The 20987-nt window shown below is 38.6% G+C and overlaps 2 protein-coding genes across 6 annotated transcripts; both read right to left on the bottom strand.

Moving 5' to 3' along the window:
* Positions 1-1036: 1036 nt before the first annotated feature.
* Positions 1037-16124, bottom strand: LOC148973459 (uncharacterized). 4 transcript variants are annotated; one of them, XR_016146633.1, is made up of 4 exons: positions 15459-16022; positions 5674-5810; positions 5370-5538; positions 1037-2351 (listed from the first exon to the last, which is right to left on the bottom strand). XR_016146633.1 is itself a non-coding variant. In XM_089120056.1 (4 exons), exons 1-4 carry the CDS (start codon positions 15530-15532, stop codon positions 2301-2303), a joined length of 384 nt encoding a protein of 127 aa, XP_088976182.1. In that variant the 5' UTR covers positions 15533-16015; the 3' UTR covers positions 1037-2300. The 4 variants fall into 4 exon arrangements, 2 of the variants coding, with proteins under 2 accessions (XP_088976182.1, XP_088976183.1); XM_089120056.1 differs by having other exon boundaries at positions 5721-5810; positions 15459-16015; XM_089120057.1 differs by lacking the exon at positions 5370-5538 and having other exon boundaries at positions 5721-5810; positions 15459-15981.
* A 1430-nt stretch (positions 16125-17554) lies between these two features.
* foxa2 (forkhead box A2) lies at positions 17555-20156 on the bottom strand. 2 transcript variants are annotated; one of them, XM_039651039.2, is made up of 2 exons: positions 19704-20156; positions 17555-19022 (listed from the first exon to the last, which is right to left on the bottom strand). In XM_039651039.2, the coding sequence occupies exons 1-2, from the start codon at positions 19773-19775 to the stop codon at positions 17862-17864; spliced, it is 1233 nt and encodes a 410-aa protein (XP_039506973.2). In that variant the 5' UTR covers positions 19776-20156; the 3' UTR covers positions 17555-17861. The 2 variants fall into 2 exon arrangements, with proteins under 2 accessions (XP_039506973.2, XP_088976181.1); XM_089120055.1 differs by lacking the exon at positions 19704-20156 and adding an exon at positions 19219-19679.
* Between the last annotated feature and the right edge of the window lie 831 nt (positions 20157-20987).

Genomic DNA, 20987 nt, shown 5'->3' with positions numbered 1-20987 from the left:
TAAGTAACGATGTGACGTTAGAACGTGTGACAGACAGTTATACGAGTTCGATTTGTGAGATGTCAATCGCCTCTGTGAGTCTGTCTGGCGTCGTGTAATTGCGTCACTTCATAACGTTCCCATGGAAACAGGGGGAAATGGCTGCTCTTGTGTGAAGCAAACGCAACATTTTTCAACTTTCTGCTAAGATACATGTGACTTTTTTTGCAACGAAAATGCGAGGATTATGAAATTATGCAAACCCCGCATATTTTGCACGGAAATCGGCAATTTATGAGGCGAAAGTGCGGCGTATTTGAAAAAATGCGGCCCCCGCATAAATAGGTGGACCTTGGCTGATTTTGCATTAAATTCAGCGATCGCATAATCGCGTTTTTCTGGAGGGACTGTCATATCACGCAAAACTGTGCAAATTATACTTTGTTCTCAAATTGTTAATGTTAACAACGTCAGCATTGCGTGACTACATGTAATGTCCTTCCGATATTATCCTTGTTTTCGCACGGGTCCGGTTGCAGTCTCGTTTTCCGGTTGCGGACTGCAGCTTTAAATAAAACGATTTTTGGTTACACTTTATTTTTAGATGTCATTGTTACAGTGTAATTATATATTCAAGTACCGAGTAATATTAATTAACCAACGCATTCTCATCCTTTAGCGTCATATAGAACGCGATATGACAAAACGGCGCTATAATACCCATTATCGTTAATATAACACGCGCTGTGATGGTTAGGTTTAGGTGTGAGGTAGGGTAGGGTTGTCTCATATTACGCTAAAGGATTTATGACGCCTTGGGTTCGCGTGAATATTAGCGATAAAGGGTGCCATGTGCGTAGTATAGCGCCGTTTTGTCATATAGCGTTCTATGTGACGCTAAAGAATGAGAACGGGCTGAATTAACATGTTACTATAGGGTTAGGGTAGGATTAGGTTTTGGTTGAGGGATAGTTACATGTAATTATGCATAATTTACTGTTATTGCCATGGTAAGTACATGTAACATGTAACAATGACACTGTAAAATAAATGACAATTTGTGTATTTCAACGTATTTATTTATTATAAGTTCATCCAAGTAAATTACAACCATATATTAACATTTAAAACAACAAGCGACCGCCATTCTCAAACAACTCGAAACTAGCTTACAATGAGTTGACGTTTTAGATGAACTAATCTCTTGTAAACAATGGACTTTTCACTTGATTCTATATGAATTTCAAAACAATGACATTATCAGTGGTGACCATAATAGACCATAATTAGAACTGCATCACTTTTACAGTAGCATGATAGCAGCATGGCAATGGCAAAAAAAATTATCTTGATCTTGATCTTGAGTCCCTTTATTAATTCATTTGTATAGCTACTGGTAAATGCAACCCGATCTCACGAGAATTCGTACGAATTTTACGAGGTGGCTAATTCGTAACAATTCGTACGACCTCACTCATACGAATTAGCACTTTTTTGCTAAATCGTACATATTTTATGAATTGGCCAATTCGTATGAATTCGTACGAATGACCTACCCCTGACCCCGCCCCTAAACATACCCATCACGTGGGTTTGGACAAATCGTACGAATTCGTATGAATTAGTACGAATTAGCCACTTTTTAATCACTCGTACGAATTCGTACGAATTGGTCGTGAGATAGCTTAGGTATATGTGCTCATGTGTGAATGACAAAACTAAATCAACCAATATTTTTTAGGGAGGTTAATCTATCTATCTATGTACTATTGTATGGCTTTAGATGGCTGAACATCTATTTTATAAAAGCATTGTATTTTTCCATTTATGTCTATGCCTATTTATGATGCATGATTAAGAATCCATAGCTCCTTAGGTCAAACTGTTATAAAACAGCAGACTTTAATAGGCCAATGAAGAGCCTTAGTTGTGAAGTGAGACCGTCAGCGTTGAGTCGGTGACTCCGGTTGGCTGTCCCGTTGGTGTGGGCGGGCGCCCGTGTCTCCAGGCATGGCAGCCCGTGTTTGCAGTTGTCCCTAACAGCACCGACCAGCTCCAGCCCAAACACCTGTGTTTGCTTTTGCGCTCACTCCCCAATCTTCTCGGTGCAGGTCACATGATCGGCAGATAGCCCCGGCACCATGGGAATACAAAAGCAGGGGCTTTTAGCGCTGTTAATGATTAACGTCAGGCTTCCTTGTGCCCCTCTCTCTTGACGTTGCAGATGTGAATGTTATCTTGCTCATGCATCCAGGTCAGACGTGACTGTGGGTATAGCTGCAGGTGAACGTGGCTGATGGAACGGGTTGAACCAGCAGTTGTCATATAATGAAGAGGTATGGCATGACGGAGAAGACGGCTGCTGATTGGTTCTAAAAAGGAAAACATACTCAACATGATTACAGTGTACAATCTTTAAAAATACAGCAGAAACCACTAGGGTCTTGTTTGTGTGATTAAATAATGAGTGATTAAAAGTGATTTGTGCTAACAAGAATTGCATTGACTGAAACACAATCCTGTACTGAAAAAAAATAATGAGATTACTTTAATTTCATTTCTGCATCAACTTGTTGTTGGGTTGTTCCAAAGACTCCAACAAAAAATAAAGGGTCCAAAAAATATATATTTTTATTATTATTTATTTATTTTTGCCAATGTATTTAGAAGTGCTGAGTGAAAACTATAACCATTTTATAAAATTACCATTTGTAAAATAACCATTTGTCTTAGTGCAAGAACATTTTAATAATCTAAAGAACCTTTTTGCGCATTGGAAAAGTTTCATTGATGTTTATGGTTCTTCATGGAAGCATCAAAATAAATAATGTTATTTTAGGAGTGTAGAAATGGGGTTTATTGGTAATTATAAAATGGTTAATTCCAATCCTTGATTCTGATTGGTCAATGTTTTATTGATAAAACATGGCTATGACCACTTCACCCAACGGTTCTATTCATCACTGAGCATCACTGCAGTTCCTATGTTGTGTTTATTTGAGCTTTCATGCATATCACACATTGGAACGTTGTTGCTGTTCACGGTCAGGGACCATTTTTTTTCCAGCGGAAGGAAGGCGTTTAGTGATTTTACTTCATGAAAGTTGCACTAATATATATATATATATATATATATATATATATATATATATATATATACACTCTAAAAAATGCTGGGTTGTTTTAACCCAACTTTGGGTCAAATATGGACTAACCCAGCCGTTGGGTTAAATTTTTACATTACATTTTTAACCCAACATTTCGGGTTTGTCCATATTTGACCCAAAATTGGGTTAAAACAACCCAGCATTTTTTAGAGTGTATATTACTTTAATATTTGTATTGTTTTATAAAACCAAGGTACTCGAGGCAAGTGCTCTCCTCTTCAAACTCGTTCATCAAAATTAAGACCCTTATTCATCGCTTAATGTCTTTTCGACTGAAGAAAGAATGACGTGGACATCTTGGATGACATGTGGGTGAGTAAATTATCAGCAAAAGTTTTTTTATAAAAAGTGAACTACTCTTTTAACTCAGCGCAGTCTCATCCCAAGACGCCATATAACTGACGTCTTGGGACGTCTTTTGACCAGACGTCAACATCCGCCTTTTTAGGGTACCCTTAAACATCGGTTAGATGACGTTATCGGATCCTAACCCTACCCCAGACCTAAAGCTACCCCGTCACCTAACTGACGTTAAAGGAGAACTCCGGCGAACAATGAACCTTTGGTCTAATAAAACATCGGTACATAGTCCACCATTCTCTGAGATTTGTTTTCATGATAATCGAATGTAAAGAGTTTTATTTCTAAAAACTGTTTAGCGTATAATGCTAGTAATGGGGGCATTGACTAAGTAAAAAGAAATCAGTTTATACCACTAACAAGGCTCAAAATAGCCCCACACTAATGCAGTAACATAATGAGGCGCCATACATGCAAAACGAAGCATTGAGAACTTTGTAAGTGTACAGACCGTTTAATAAGAAGATACTTTATGAAGACAGTTCACTTCGCATATACAGGCAGGAGCCATCTTAAAAAATTGTCTCGTTAAGTCAAACCACGAACGTCGTGCTGAGTGATCTGAACTGTATGAAGTTCAGCAAACTTATGAACTGTATGAACGGTGTTCGGGGATCAACTTATCGAGACTATTTTCTAAGATGGCTCCTGCCTGTATACGCGAAGTGAACTGTCTTCATAAAGTATCTTCTTATTAAACGGTCTGTACACTTACAAAGTTCTCAATGCTTCGTTTTGCATGTATGGAGCCTCATTATGTTACTGTGTTAAGGCCAATTTATACTTCTGCGTAGGGTGCGCGCAGTAGGTACGGCGTAGCATACGGACAGACGCGTCCCATTGCACGTACCCTTCGCCGTCGCCTGACGCGCACCTCCTCAAAAATGTAACTACACGTCGCGACGACGCGGACCGCAAGATCGGTGATTGGTCGGCTTGGTAGCATTGCATTTCCTCCTACGCATTTCCGCACGTACCTTCTCACACATTTCCACCACTGTCTATGATTTCCACACGTACCATCTCCTCCGACATCTTCTCTCGTTTCTGCCTTTCAGTTTTAGTAATTTCACTAAAGTGAACTGTTTTTCCACCTTAATAAGCTCCAACTCCAACATGATCAGCTCTCTTTCAATGGCTATTGCTTGTAGTACCCTAGCTGCGAGGAATCTAAACACAGTGGAACATTAAAACCCTCCGCCGCCAACTAGTGTTTCGGAGCAGTACTGCAGAGCAGCCAAGACCTGAACGCAGAAGTATAAATGCTCACAACGGCGTCGCCTACGTGCGTAGCCAACGCCGTACACTACGGCGTACCCTCGACGCAGAAGTATAAATTGGCCTTTAGTGTGGGTCAAAAGACGTCTTATATGACGACTTGGGAAGAGACTGTGTTATTTAACTCCCATTTCACACATACTCCATTTGCAGTGCGTATACTATTTTTATTCACGAAACAGCACAGTCTCTTGTACCTTATTACTTCCAGACATGCAGAAATATTTAAACGAATATGCACGAAAACGAATAAGCACTTTATCACCAAGGCTTCAGTCGTAGGCTACTGTAGTTAATCATTCATAACAACAAAGTCATGTATTGATCAAAAAATGTTAGGAAGAGGCTGAAAAACTAACTCAGCAAAGTTCAAAAACCTTGGCTATGTAAATGCAGGTCTGAGGTTCAATTTTGTGTCTGTGAGTTACCTTTTCATTGCCATATTCTAGTAATTAATTGTTAATTAAACAAATACCATTTATTATTTGATATTGAAATAAGGGCAATCTAATGAAATAGCAAACCTGTAAAAGTACAGGTTGTGTTAAATACAATTTAACTTTAAGAAACATGACCTGAACCCACAATGTTCAGACGTCCCGCCAGATTTACACCACACAATGTTTGTTTGTTCACCCTGGACGCTAATGATAAGAGCCTGGAACAGGAGTTCACCACCCAAATCACTAGCTGACCAGACGATGCGCCCCTGATGAAACTCCCACCCACACACACATGCATTACCACACTGCTCCTGTCAGAGAAATAAAAAGCGGATTATAAAGTGGCATATTTCCTGAGCCCGGGCCAATGGGGAAATAAATAGTTCATTTGTTGAGTCAGAGCAGGCCCTAACCGTAGTGAGCTTTAAACAAAGGTGCCTGTTTACCGGCAGCAGGTAGAAGATGGATAGCTGGTTAAACATTGCTGGCATACCTGGCCGGTGCCATGGGCCGGTCAATGAGACCTACTGAGGGGACATTGTGTGTCCGTGTCTTATCTCTGCGCTCCTCTTTGAGACCAGACCTGTGAGCGAGAACGAAAGAAACGCTTGAAGAGAAACAGATTAGAATGTTTGCCCTTTTTGTTGGTCTCTTTTTTTTTTTTAGCTGTTCAAATTTATCATTTCTAACAGTAATGAAATGTATTTTTATAATAATAATAATATATATTAAAAGAGAAATGGGTGTAGTTTAAAAAGCCAAATGCAAAACTTTTTTTAAAGTCACATTAAGAGGATAAGTCGTCTCCTTTTTACCTATAATTTTCCTTATATATCTATATAGTGTCTCTCTCTCTATATATATATACGTATATATATATATATATATATATATATATATATATATGAAGCAAAGAGAGAGAGAGTATTAAAGGAAACTAAAGGTAAAAAGGAGACCACTAGTTATCCTCTTAATGTATTACCTCTATTACAAGCTAAATAATCTGAGCAAACAATTGCACTTCCATTGAAGATGTAATTTATGATATAATTATAATATTGCTTTTTCTTTACATGTAAAGACCTCACAAATGCAATTTAATAAATAAATCCATCACCATATCAAATAATTCAGCAGAATTGTCTTGTCTTGGGCATATTGACATACCACCTGGCCTGGTTTTTATTTGTTTTTGTTGTTTTTTTCCTCATTTCTCCTAGCATAATACCTAAATAAACGTATTACTCACACCTTTCACAGCTCATGGACTCTCAGTTAATGCATGAACAAAATACTGCATCACCGTTGCGCTTCACCCCGGTATACGCAACAGCCCTTCAACAGGGTGTGTTTTTATTCGTGTGTGTTCCCATAGCCGTATCCCTGGCATGTTCCGGTACTTGCTAATCACCCAGATTTTGTGTTTCATCTCATATGAGTCAGTCGTTCTCAGCTATTTCTGTGCAGTGGAGATCTGCGTCATGTTTCAACACAGCGATTCTCAGCACCCATAAATTACACAGCGGTGGCAACTTAAAGAAGTGCTGAAAAGCCATGAACAGAGCTTTACTTTACTATCAGTGAACCGTAAGACTGCACCATCCCACACACGACCTGTTCACACACACACACTCGCGCAAATGTGCATGCGTACATACTTGCACTTGCATGCTTGCATGTGAAAAAGAAAAGAAAAAACACAAAATATATTATAAGTCGCTAAAATGCAACATCCTTCTGACCGAGCAGTGAAATCTGTCGACTTGAACTGCAAATGCATTCGATTATGCATTAGGTTATTTTGCTGCCCGAGATGTCCATGTTCTTTTTCTTACTTAAAAACTTATCAGAGGTCAACTTACATTTAAACTGACTAAAGGCTGTTGTGTGTGAGGTACAGAGGACTTTTAGGAGTGTAAAATATGTGGTTAGTTAACCTAAAAGTAATGCTTAAATGTACGTCTGCTTCTTTTTAAGGGTTAAATCAGACAGAAATTGAGCTATATGGTAATAGTTATGTGGATAACACTTTACAATAATGTTAGTTAACATGAACTACCAATGAACAAATCTTATAGAGCCATTTTTAAATCTTATTTTCAACATACATTTCGAAACATTATGTGTTATACTGTGCAATCAATCACAGTGTATTTACCCAAAAAACTTTTCAGAGGTCAACCTACTTTCATTTAAACTGACTAAAGGCTGTTGTGTGAGGCACAAATGTGTGAGGCATATGTAAAACATGTGTAAAAAAAAACATTTTCATTTGTAATCACAACATTTTTTCTTTTGTCGAATCAACTTAGATAATTTATGTAGTTCCGATAACATAATATTTTGAGTTTCTGGTGATTAAATCAATCTCCTTCATTGTATCAACTCAATTTTTCCATTTCAATGAACTTAAAATTTTAAGGCAACCAGGTTACTTATTTTTTTAAGTTAAACATTTTTTTTCAACGCATTCTCACCCCAAGGCGTCACCTTTGACCATGCTTCAATATTTGACGTTTTAGGCGCCCTTTAGCGTCACTTACATGACGCGATCCTACGGCGTCATCTAACTGACGCTAAAGGAAAGCGTCAGTTAGAGGACGCGGTTAGGTTTAGGTGTGGGGTGGGGGTAGGGTACACGCGATCCAAGGGCGTCATCTAACTGACGCTAAAGGGCGCCTAAAGCGTCAGATATTGAAGCATGGTCAAATGCTTCCCAAGGCGTCAGTTAAGTGACGCCTTGGGGGTGAGAATGGGCTGTTTTTTTTACAGTGTGGTAAGTTAACCGAAAAATTATGCCTGAAACAAACTGACTAGTTTTCTTTTAAGGGTTAAATCAGATAGACATGGAGTGAAACTGTGTAAAACTTTACAATGAACTAACAATGAACAATTCTTCTAGAGCATTTTTGCTAATACATTTTTAACTGCTTTTTACAACAAAGAAACACACGAAGGCGTTCTCTTTCCGAGTCGCCATCGCATTGCCATCCCTCCTTCTTCTTGACTTTCTGATCAAAAGGTGTCATGAAAATTTCATATTGCTACCACTCATTTGTGAAACAAATTCTCGATCAGAGAGCTAGTGTATCATTAGCGCATGGGGTGTGTGATCAGAATCCTTATGCTTGACAAGATAAGGCATTGTCCTCAATCTCAATCTTGACCCCCTTTTAGCCTCAACCGTCCCGTGCACATGCAGACATGCAGACGGAAAGCCCAGATACATGCACAGCATGCAGCATGAGCGTGTTTGCTCCCGAAATCGTGAAAAGCCACGCTAAAGTATCTAAATGACCATACAGTACAACATACAATGAGAGTTAAACACATGGGGCAGCTGGACTCTTATCTGAACGAAACCCAGCAACAAAGGAGCCCTAAGACTAAGAGGCTTGATGCATGGGAAAGCTATGGGCCAGCTATTGTGACTGCCCTTCTGCTGAGCAAATAGTCCAAACTGTTCATTCCCCGTCTTCCATTCTCTCGCCGGCACATTGTTTGTGTCCTTGCATTTCATTCGGCAAGGAAGATTGCTCTCAGGCCCAGTGAGCAAACAGTCCAGAAAAGAGCCGGCTATCTTCTGCTGTTCCCAGGAGAACTAGCATTTTGATTTGGGCTCCAAGCTGTCAGAGGATTGGAGAGTTGATGTCAGGGTGCCTGAATTAATTGCTTTAAGCCGAGGAGGGGGCTGACTACGTTTATCGCCAACTGTTCAGTGAGACGTTTCCTAGCAATTACGCCCTCGACTTCGGCCGCGAGCTCCTCGATTGTCGGCTTTTATGTTTTGACGCTTCAGGATCTAGACCAAATAAACCTGCGTGTACGGTTGATGTGAAAGTCATTTCGGGGGCATTTTCCAAGTCAAAAAAGAGCATATTCATACACTGTACAAGAAAATTGTGGCAACAGGTTACAAGCAATATTATTAATTCAATTTAACAAATTAAAAATGAGTAATAATTAAATAAATTAATTATTTGAAGTTAAGTTAACCATTTAAAGTGAGTAAAACATACATTTAAGTCACCATTATGGTGATCGGTGTTTGTTTTAGGTTTATTACGGTTTTCTCCTTCAGTGATTCTACTTGTTAACATCAGGTGCCTTCAATGTTGGCAATACAAATTCAAGAGTTCTTAATTAATCTTTGACATCTGTTTGTTACTCAGATATTTTTGTTACATTTTTGGTGTAAACTTCACTCATTTTAAATGGTTAACGTTTAAGGAATGGTTTGATTAATTATAATTTGTTCAATTTAATTAATAATATTGCTTGTAATCTGTTTCCACAATTTTATTGATTAGATAAAGCGTATTCATGTTTACAGTGTATTGTTGGATATTACACTGGAAGAACTGTTCGATTGACATTTTTGTCTCTTTATTACGGGTCAAACTTTTTCCACCCTTTTTCTTTGCGAAGTTTGCAATATTTTTTTCCAAGCCGAACAACAATTCCTAAATGTCACAAAGGACATAGCTGTTTCGTCAAGCGCCATTTAACATCTGAAATTAATTGTAAACCCTATTGTTGTTCTTGTCCGTGACCATCAAAGGGCACTGCAAATGCTAAATAATTCATCTTCCCTGTTCCCATTTTTCCCTTTTTCTATAGCTTCATTTGCATTGTAAAGGCAATATCGCATGAAAGGCCTCTCATATATACGTCTCCCTGCTCATATCCATCATCTGATTTGCTTTAAATGTGGCATCATTGCAAGGCATCCTCCAACAATGCTTTGTTTTGCATGTAAAAATGGCTCTGTGGATGATTTGCATCGGTCTAGGTTTGCATTGGTTGTAGAACGGTCTATGGGGAGAGTGACCTCAACGATGGGTTGAGCCTTTTAAACTTCCTAATTCACAGTTATGGTAACGGTTGTTGCTAGTAAACACAGCCTTGTAAAATTTAAAAGCGACAGTTTTCTGACTGCTTTCTCTTTTAATTATTTTACTTTTTTTAGGCTAAATTCCATTTTTTTTTTCATATAGAAATTGATTTACTTATTATACAATATTTGTGTGCTTAGAGGTTGTTTATCAATTGTATATGCTTGTGAGTTACAGCCATATGTTTGCTCGATTTCAACTCATTTTTAACAATCGTTCAACTGTGGAATTTGTGGTGAAACTACATTACCCATGATGCCGCACAGAAAATTCCACCAATCAGAGAGTTGCGCGAGCAAATAACACCAAAAGAGCTCTGCAGGGAACGCTTTCCCTTGAAGCAACGGGAATGATGGAATTGCCTGTGCTCTCAAAATACTTAAAGGGGTCATGAACTGGCTTTTTATTTTTTTGTATTGTTGTCTGAGGTCAACTTATGACGTTTGCTTCGTTTTTACATTAAAAAAAAACATCAAAATGAAGTAAGTAATAGGCTATTTTCTACCCTAGTTTTGAGCCCACGGTTTTTATGGGCGTCTCGCATTGAAGACTTGGAAGTAAACGCCCACTGCTGTGAGTGGATAACAGTTTTGCATATTATAATGAGTTTCACTCTCAACCCAGTTTGTCATCACGAGATAGGCATCTATGTTATTTATCTATGCGTGTAATGCGCAAATCGGTGGGCGGGGCTAAACCGGCCGTGTTGAAGTATTGATCTTCTTCTGCGGGGGTGGTGTTTTATCCTCTTTGACATCATAGTTCCCCACTTTGAAAAACTACTGGTGTCAATAAAAGCTTTTATTGGACTAACAAGGACATTTTCAGTTCTGAAACTTACAGGATATTCTTATAATATGATGACCTCTTAGATCTCAAGGAAAATTTGATTTCTCAGTTCATCACCCCTTTAAATCAGTCTATAAATATATATATATATTCAAATTAAAATATATTTCTTCTAAGTATCAGAATCTTCTGAGCCCCTACAGGCCAAAAAAAGTTGGTTTTACTCAATGCTTTTACATTCTCTCGCAAATGTTTTGCGTTCTGCCGAGAAACTTTGTGTTTGTGTCTCGCAAAGAGCTCCAAAGGTTTTGCAGTGAACTCGCGGATGAAAAACACATTTGCGAGTGAACGCAAAAGCAGTAACTTATTTTTTTCCACCACCATGTCCCTTTAGAGGCTCTGTCATAAACAGCTTTAAATGAATATTAAATTCTATTGTGATTCGCAAATGTGTGCGAAGGATTGTAAAGTTCTAGTCTTTTTGTGTGATTATCAAATTTGCTTCAAATAAAAGTACGTTGAGATTCAAATAAAAAGGTTGTGGCTTCAATCAGTGCTATTAAAGAAATTTTTAAAAGAAATTGAAAGTGGATGAGCAATCATGCACTCTATTTCATGGAAATAGTTTTTTTAAGGACTTTTTCGTGCTTCATGGGAATCCACGGGGAATCATCAATTCACAATTGGTTTTGTATTGCTGTTAAAACACACACTTCAGATGGTTATTACAGCTTTAAATGTGGCCGAGGGGCCTTGTTAACGTTCTCGCTAATTGATGCTATTGTCGTCGCTTCTGTAAATCGGAAAACAAAGACATGCTCGCCGATGATAAATCAGCCGCAACAAAGCAGGAAGCTCTTGATCTGACAGGAAATTGAATCAAACTGTCTGCTATGTGGCTGTCAGCGCGAGGAGAGGGGTTAAACATTGTGTGTCAGGGGACCACTACTGTGTAGCATCTGAGAGTAATCTGTTCTAACCTAGCAGAGGCTCTTTAACAGCCAACACCCAGACATTAATCTCTTTGTGATAAATGCATTTATACTGGATTAAATTGAAGATTGCCTTTAGTTTGAGAAAGGGTTGGTGAATTATTTAGGCCTGACTTGGGGGGATTTACTTAAGGAGCTCTTGCTTTAGAGTCTCTGGGGACACTTGCGTATGTATTTACTAGCAGGTTAAATTTGCCCGTGGCCGAGAACAACATCCAGAGATATTTGATCAAACGAAAGAACATCGGCTGGAATCTGCTCTCCCGTCACGTTTGCTCGTGTCTGCTTTTGTTAAGTGGCTTACCAGACGGATGATTTCAATGCAGTCGTGAAATAAAGGAGCTTTATATACTGCCATCTTCATCAAGTATCACATTGCAGACGCTGTGATAAACATAAGGAGGCATCACCACAAAACCCATAAACCCAGATTATTTTTTGTGTGTGTGTGCGTTTCCCATGAATGCTTGAGGGAAAAGATTCTCATGAATGTTGAATGAGTATGTCCATCACCCTCTAAACTACAAGCTCCTCAATGTTGGTAAAAAAAAAAAAAAAAAATGCAGAAATCACCTTTGTGACATACCACTCTCACGTACAATAAATTGGACAAGCTCTATCTTAGAATAACCTATCGCCTTTACCATTTCGGGCACTGGGAACACATGCAGGACACAATCTGATTCGCTTTTGTTATGCAGGGAATCACGCCGGGGCATCTGGGCTTGTTTGCCTTTGGTGAGAAATGGAGATTGGTTTGGAGGTCTGAATGAATTGCTGGCGTCAGTGTTTATTGCTTTCATTAAGATTTAATGAGTCAAGTGTCCTTCTCTATGACTTCGACTTTGTCATTTGACCGCAAGAACCATCGGGCAAGAACTATTGGCATCCATACCATGTACATATGTATGTTAATGTACGTTAATGTAAGAGCCTCTCGCTGTCATTTCTCGTTTAATTTCGTACTTCTTTTCGCCATAATTCTGGATTCTGGCATTTGTCCAGGTCATTTTATCCCTAAAAGATGCTTATGTTTGAGCAGTGAATCTTAAGTTTGTTGAATGGACATGTGGTTTGGCCTGTACATCTCAGCAAGAATTTCACACCAAGCTGTTGGATGTGTGTGAACACAGGCCTGACCCGTCACTCTGTTACACTATTTCCAGATTCTCCGACCACAACACCCTGACAGCACGCAGGCCATTTAACAACAGCTTCCATATATCATACAGCCTTTTAACACTACAGAATAACAGACAATGTTTCTATTCAGAGTTTGAAGGGTTGGGCATGTACATGACATTAAAAGCAATGTGACACACACACACACACACACACACACATAAAGTAAAAAACATCTGGTGATGATTCATGTCAAAACAATGCCACATCCCTTTAATGACCTACTCTGCATGATAGTAAATTGCTCAATAAATGCTCATGAGTGTTTAATTTAGAAAATAAATCCGCTCACATAATATTGAAAAAGTAAACTGCGTCAAATGTCAGAAAATATGCATAACTCCAGCCAATGAAATGTTGTGAATTAGAGTGCAATAGATTAATTCGATTTTTTTTTTTTTGCGTGTGTGTGTGTGGAATGAATCTTAAATGTACATTTGATGGCGTGTCAATTCATGCTTATCATATTATGCAGATGATGTTATATTTGAATATATCATTTTATTTATTAACTTTGAATAAGTAGTTTAAATGTAATGTACAAAAGTGAAAAAATATTGGTTCATTTTTGGGGGAGGCTTGCACAAATATTCATGTAAATATTAGCCTACTTTGATATATTATTAGTCTTATTTTTTTTTTTTTTGTGATGACTGTTGTTTTTTTTATAACTATTTTGTTCATAATCTGTTTTGGGGGGACATTTTGACTAGTTGTACGTGTAATCGCATTGCGCGGCGTTTAAAATGCCTTAAAGACAATTACAAAGACTAATCTAATCCTATTCGGCATATTGCCGTGAAACTGCCTTTCTAACTTTAGGGCGTAGATTAGGCGTCTGTGTTGAGCAGTAATATAGTGTGGGACAGCAGCAGGATTAAGAGTATTTGGTCTTAAATCGGGTAGTGTGAACGGTCCCTCCCCAGCAATGGGTTAAAGCGGCATTACAGCTTGTAAGATGGGTGTCCCGCAGATCTCCCTGGAGACCAGCTCCACTTGGGTGTTCCAGCACCGAGTATAGAGCAAAACACGGGCTAAAACCATTGGATGACCCGATGTACTCATTTAAATGCCACCATATACACGTTCTTTCAATTAACTATTTCATTTGATCTATTTTAATTGTTGTTTCCATTCCAAAATTAGCTAGCACTAAATATATGGTTTATATAACAATATGTGTATTAAAATGGAGAAATGTAAAAAAAAAAAAAAAAAAAAAAATCCGTTGATTTTATTGTACGATGTAATGGCCTGCATTATAAAGTTTGTATGTGATACACTTTAAAAGTCTAGGTGATGATGCCCATTGCTCTCCTTGAGAAACTTCATACTCTTAATGAGAATTTTGAGGATCAGTTGTTTACATTCTGGCTTTCATTTGCAGTATATGATATGCAAATTGGACGACTCCAATTAAACAGGGTTACCTAAATGAGAAGAGGAAAACACTAGGGAAAAGATGATGTCGCTGCAATAACAAGCTTTTTAAAAATGCCCACGATGTTTTTTTAAAAATACATACATACATACATATATATATATATATATATATATATATATATATATATATATATATATATATATATATGTCTTAGCAATCGACATAGCTATTTTTTAGATCTCACTTTTATGTTGTATATACCCTGAAAGCAAAGCAGTTTTTTTATTCCAGGCCTCCTGTCTTAAATAATCACCAAAAGGCTATAATAATAATAATAACAATAATAATATTGTTATTATTATTATCGTTGTGTTGATAATGATGATTATTTTGTTAGAATTGTGCAAAACCATAATGGAGACAAATTGAGTAGCTACCATTCTTTTTTGTCTTTTATTAAACCTCTGTCAGTTGCATATAACTATTAAGACTGTGTCTTAAGAACTAGTCTGACTAGCAGTTAGTTAGAGGTAATCGGTCTTACTTTTCTGAATCAAATTAGTCCAATCTACGCTTATATGTAAATTAGCCTACTTAAAAAAGTAATGAACAGTCTTAAAGAAAAACAAAAATGATGAAAAATTTTTAAGACTATATCAGTTTCAGCAACCGGCCCCTCATCTGTCTGTAGATTGTCATGTTAACACTTATTTTGTCTTGTGTTGCTAAATGGTATCCTCACGTTTATGGCTGCTGTCATTTGTGTCTCTGGAAAGGGGTAAACGCGCCAGAAATTCGTCTGCATAGTTTGCGTCTTGGTTGGCGAAAAAAAAAAAAAAATAGTTCGAACTTTTCACTTTCGTTAAATGAGAAAAAGAAAAGCGTAGAAATCATTTATCCGCGCGGATCATTTCGTCGCATATTGCCTGCGCGTTCATCTCCAGACCCGACAGCAAGTTTGTCGGAGGAAAAACATCACTGCCATGTACCTGAACTCCATTTGATGGGCATCAGTTATTGGCACGGCGAAACCAATGCATTTCTTCTCCAGTATCATTGGCATCAATCAGCTGGAATAGCCATCTGACAGTCGGCTGAAAGAGCCCCTTCACATTAGCACTTGAGTTGTGTCTGTTCAAGCGTCCAACACCATTGCCGTGAAATCGAAGTTGCGAGCAGAAATCCCCATTACGCGAATCACACAGCATGCATGGAAAGCCTCAGCAGCAGCAGCAGCAGCCGAAGCGAGCTGGATTTAATCATGAAAATGTTCGTACCTGTCCTGGAGTCTCTCCCGCTGCCTTCTGCACAGGGCTGGAAGCCTCACGGCATTTATTTGAGCTCAAACTCTGACACTGTTGACTTTAGCAACAAAGCAAAGATTTCACTGCCCCGCTAGTTTAAAAAAAATGATTATTTTACCAAGATATCGATCAGTGCGCTATAAAAATTCAGCCTAGCATTATGTCTAAAACGAGGGGCACCGAAATTTAATTTCTGTGTAAATTTACCTAGAAATGACGTGCTCTATTCAAAGTTTACACTCGTGTGATTTGATTGCTCATGTACACATCCTATATGTATTAATACCGCCTTTTTCATTGTTTACCAGTTTGTGTTTATTAGCAGATCATAGGGGTTTGAAATACAATGGACTGAGAACTAAAAACACAGAGGTAGCGAAACCAGGCCTTCTTTGACATTATTCACGTTGAGGGATAATTCTGTCCGCACGGACACTCGTGTGATGATCCGTTTCACACAGGTGACTTCTCGATCCGCAAGTTTACTATTAAATGGGGAAAGCCTGTAACACAGCTTGCTTATTTGTGCCTGTCTAATATATGCCCCTCCACTCAAATATATTTTTTTCTGTTTTTTTAATTAACAGCGCGTGTTTTTCCAGTATTTACATCAAATGGGTCTCACGTCTTTTTCATATGTTGGAAAGAAACGAGAGACTTCATAAACATGACAGAAAATGTTTCTCATTTCAGAAGTTTTCAGAGTTTTATTTATATCTTATATGCCTCATTTTGTTAAATGACGCTCATCTTATATTGTTACAATTACCGCCATTAAACTATATGAGAGATATAGAGATTTACACACACACACACACACACACACACACACACACACACACACATATATATATATATATATATATATATATATATATATATATATATATATATATATATATAGGCTATTGTAACGTCTGAAGAACGACAGACAAGGGAACAAGGGAGGTTCCGTATAGCTTCGCAAATTATTTGCATATAAAATATACAATAGCTATAATAAACAGTAGACATTGTTTATTTATCAGACTATGTAAAAATGTATTATATATATTATATTTATATTATATGCAAACAATTTTCGAATGCACATATGTTTTTTGTTGTTGTTTTTTTAATGGGTTTATGAACACAGTTGTCGTCATGGGGGAAATATATTTCAAATGCTACACTCTAAAAAAATGCTTGGTCGTTTCAAACCAAATTTGGGTCAAATATGGACAAACCCAAATGCTGGGTTAAAAATGCAATTAAAAAAATGTACAGTTGAAAGTGAAAGTTGAGGGTTGAAATTTGAAATTACATTTTTAACCCAACATTTGAGTTTGTCCATATTTTACCCAAATTTGGGTTCAAACAACCCAGCATTGTTTAGAGTGTTGCCGCTCTTTTACGTAAAATGCAACGCATATTTTAATAGCTCTTTAAGTATTTCAATGCTGAATATGATGAATGATTCGAAATATATATAATCAAACGCATTTCAGCTTATTTCATTTATCAAAAAAAAAAAACTAATTTCATAGTCTATGTTTGTGTTTTTATTGTTGATATTAATTTAGGTCAGGATTGAAATGCAAACAAATTCAAGAACAATTCAATCAAATGAATTCGATCTATATAATTTATCTGTGGCATGATTCGATAAACGTGTAGCTTTACAAGTAACAAGGGGTTCGTATATGTGCAAATGAATTGATAAATTCGTTAAGCAAAATGACATTCGTTATTATTATTGTCGTTGTTGACAACACAATAACACAAAAGAGAGGAAATCAGAATTGAGAAAAAATTCCAAATAACACTTTAATATAGATTCTGTTCTTGTCATCAACTACAAGAATACACATTTACAAGCCATAAATAAGTTTACACAAGTGATTGAAGAAGTTCAATCCGTCCGCAGTCCTTCGGTGTGATTTTGGTCCATTTTCAAAAGCCGCCTCGAAGAGTTCGTCACATTGTCAACATTTCTTTTACAAAATAATTACTAATGAACATCTAAATGAACGGGAAACGTCAAAAATCGGAATACATATACACAACCATTTTACAAATGTACAAATTTGTCACAAGGTCCGTGCGGGTTTAGGAAGAGTTCAGGATGGGCCTGGAGTACACACCTTGGTAATAGGATGTGTCCGGCGAATCCAGGCCCGCTTTGCTGGCCATGGAGCCCATGGACAACGCGCCGGCCATCGGAGAGCCGTAACCATAATGCATCACTTGCTCATATGTCTTTAGGTCCATTTTGTGATGCTGTTGCTCCGAGGACATGAGGTTGTTGATGGAGAAGGGGTGGTTGAAGGAATAGTGGTGTTCTGGCTTCAGGTGTCCTTCATGCGCCAGAACAGAGTGATGTTGCGCCAGGAGATGCTGCGCCTGGGAGGTCGGGGAGGCTGTGTGCTCCGGGCTCAGACCCTGACCCGACTTCATGTCAGACAGGGATCTTTTGTGCTCGTTGCTAGACGAGTTGGAATGAGGAGACTCGTTCCCGTTGCAGCTCTCGGAGCTGCTGTTCGATCCGCCCTCCGATGTTTTCCGACCGGGCTCCTTGCTAAGTTTCTTAACGTCGCACTTGAAGCGCTTTTGCCTTCTCAGATAGCAGCCGTTTTCGAACATGTTCCCGGAGTCGGGGTGAAGGGTCCAGAACGAACCTTTGCCTGGCTTATCCGGGGAGCGTGGGACTTTCAGGAAGCAGTCGTTGAAGGACAGCGAGTGGCGGATAGAGTTCTGCCAGCGCTGCTGGTTCTGTCGGTAAAAAGGGAAAAGGTCCATTATCCACTGGTAGATCTCGCTGAGGGTCAGCATCTTACTGGGGGATTGCTGGATGGCCATGGTTATTAGGGAAATGTAAGAGTAGGGTGGCTTGGCGTGCGTGTAGCTCCTCCGGTAGGTCTTCGGGTCCCTCGATCTGTTTATGTTCGACTGGCCGTACATGGGACTCATAGCGTTCATGTTGCTGTACGAGGTTAAGGCGTTCATAGAGGGTGCTTGCGCTGCCATTGGGCTCATGGTCGGGCTCAGGGCTGCACTCATGCCCGTCATACCCGCACCCATGCCGGCCATCGCTCCCGCACCGGGGGACATGCCTGTCATTGAAGGACTCATACCCGTGTTGACATAGGACATGTTCATGGAGTTTGCCGCTGTCATGTTTGCAGTCGAACTCATTCCAGACATAGTCATGTAAGTGTTCATGGAGTTCATTCCCAGTCCGGTGTTCATGTTGCTGACCGAGGTATAACACTGCGAAAGAAATCAGAAAATGCGATTAATTAAATTGTAACTCCAAGTTGTATGCGTTTAAAATTCATTTGGCTTGGCTAACATAAAAATATAAACATTACAAGATAATAAGGCTCCCTAAAGGTTATTTAATCATAGCCAAATAAGAACTGTTTTTATTTAAGCTCTCGCTTAGTTGGGGTTTTAAAAAACTTACTGCTAGATATTTAGAAACATACGCCAGGATAAAGTGAAAGTTTGTTTTCGGGAGGATTTTTTTTTTTTTTACTTTTATTTATTTAGGTCATTTTTCGGTTTTCAACATATTGCAGCAAAACGCTGTTGTTGAGTCGATATTACCGCGGCTCAGAAATTAAAAACCAATAGCCGATCTGTTCAAAAGTCAAACGCCCGCGGTTATTTTCGCTTCTGGACGCCCGATGTTGTCGAATAAAAAAAACCCATGTATTCGTCGGTATCCATAATTGGAAATGAAAAGTTTGCATTGCATGTCAAGCACAACTTTGTTAGGATAGTGCAGGGCGTCGAGATGATGGGGGAGGATTTGGAGGCGCCTCAAGTCAATATTTGATCTCAAAGTTAATATTATCTCAGGGCTAATATTGAGTTGTATAAAACCGGATCGGATTTCGACGAGGAGAAAAAAAAATACATATATATTTATTTAGGTGAGTTACCCACCTCAGGCTCTCCGTAGTAAGCGCTCCAGTCTGCTGCGTGTTCATGTCCCTCCATTTTGACAGCACCGAGCATCCTGGAAAAAACTCCTTCTACTTTTCAAAACGCTTCCCCACACGAGAAAATGCTGGTATTGTGTGTCCTTTGGCAGCCAAAGGTGGTACAACCACGGGATACACTCGTGTCGTCGTTGTGCTCTCCTCCTGTCAAGAGCTGGCGCATGTGTGTGTGTGTGTGTGTGTGTGTGTGTATGTGTTTCTGGTTGAAATGACGCCCGCTGCTGGCTCTTAGCTCTGTGATATAGCTCTGTGCGCCCGGGCGAGCCTCCAATCCCTACTGCTCCACTCGGCTCCTATTTGAATAATCTGCTCACACCTAGGCGTGAGACTTCTCCATTTGCCCCCCTATTGTACACCTGCGCAGCTTGAAAAGAGCAGCCCCATTTGAAAAGATTCATTATATCCTAATCTTATTGTATTCCAGCGGGAGAAAGGGGTTGAATGGAAGTTTGGACTACCGTGAGAGGAGTGGTTTGAAATCACATCCAGCTAAAATTGGGGAGAACGCCATCAGCTCTGGGTTCAAGTCTTTATTCAGATGAATCATCAACAAGCTTAGATATCTTGTTTTCGTTTTGTTTTGTTTTTCATAATTCACAGAAGCGTTCATTACGCAAAGCCAATGGTAATCGATGTAAAATGCATGACATATTTAAGCAAATCAAACTCAAATTATTATCATTAATTTAGTTATTTTTTCTTTTAAAACCCTAACTTTCCATTAAACAAAATGTTTAACAGTTCGTTCAATCTTTAAAAGGAGCCTAGTTGAAAAGGGACTGCTATTTAAAAAATATATATAGCCTGTAATTATGTAATAAGATTAAATATGAGAGAAACAAGGATGACAATTGATACAGGGATAGATCAAAACGCGTAAATGTTTTCGGCTGTTTTGAATTAATTTGTTTACCTGCGCTCTAGTTTATGTAACTAATAGCGGTACACAGTTTGCTGATGTAAGAGCAGGTCATCGGTGTTGATTCTGCAAAGCTCAGTGGCAAGATTTGATTGCCTTCATTAAACAAAGTATCCTAACATTTATTCACTTTGTTTGACTGTCCACGATAGGCTAGCTGGTGGCGGCTCGGTGCACAGGCTGAAGACAACGAAATAACAGTTGATACTTTATACAACTGAACTGCTTAGATACTTTTTAAGCCTATATTTTATATCCTTCTTTTGACCTTTGATGGTATGCGATTTGGTTAAAAAAAAATATGAGTGC

Source organism: Pimephales promelas, chromosome 15, assembly GCF_988280905.1.
Source record: "Pimephales promelas chromosome 15, fPimPro1.hap1.1, whole genome shotgun sequence".
Taxonomy (NCBI): Eukaryota; Metazoa; Chordata; class Actinopteri; order Cypriniformes; family Leuciscidae; genus Pimephales; species Pimephales promelas.
Note: the sequence above shows the minus strand (reverse complement) of the source record. Positions and strands in the feature narration are given on the sequence as shown.

Excerpts from the sequence above, each read along its gene's own strand:
- foxa2 (XM_039651039.2), bottom strand. The coding sequence starts at position 19,775 with ATGCTCGGTGCTGTCAAAATGGAGGGACATGAACACGCAGCAGACTGG. Across the intron at positions 19,023-19,703 it reads CTTACTACGGAGAGCCTGAG|TGTTATACCTCGGTCAGCAA; the intron begins GTGGGTAACTCA and ends TTTCTTTCGCAG.
- LOC148973459 (XM_089120056.1), bottom strand. The coding sequence starts at position 15,532 with ATGCCAATGATACTGGAGAAGAAATGCATTGGTTTCGCCGTGCCAATA. Across the intron at positions 5,811-15,458 it reads GCCCATCAAATGGAGTTCAG|GTCTGGTCTCAAAGAGGAGC; the intron begins GTACATGGCAGT and ends TCTCGCTCACAG. Across the intron at positions 2,352-5,369 it reads TGGCGGGACGTCTGAACATT|AACCAATCAGCAGCCGTCTT; the intron begins GTGGGTTCAGGT and ends TTTCCTTTTTAG.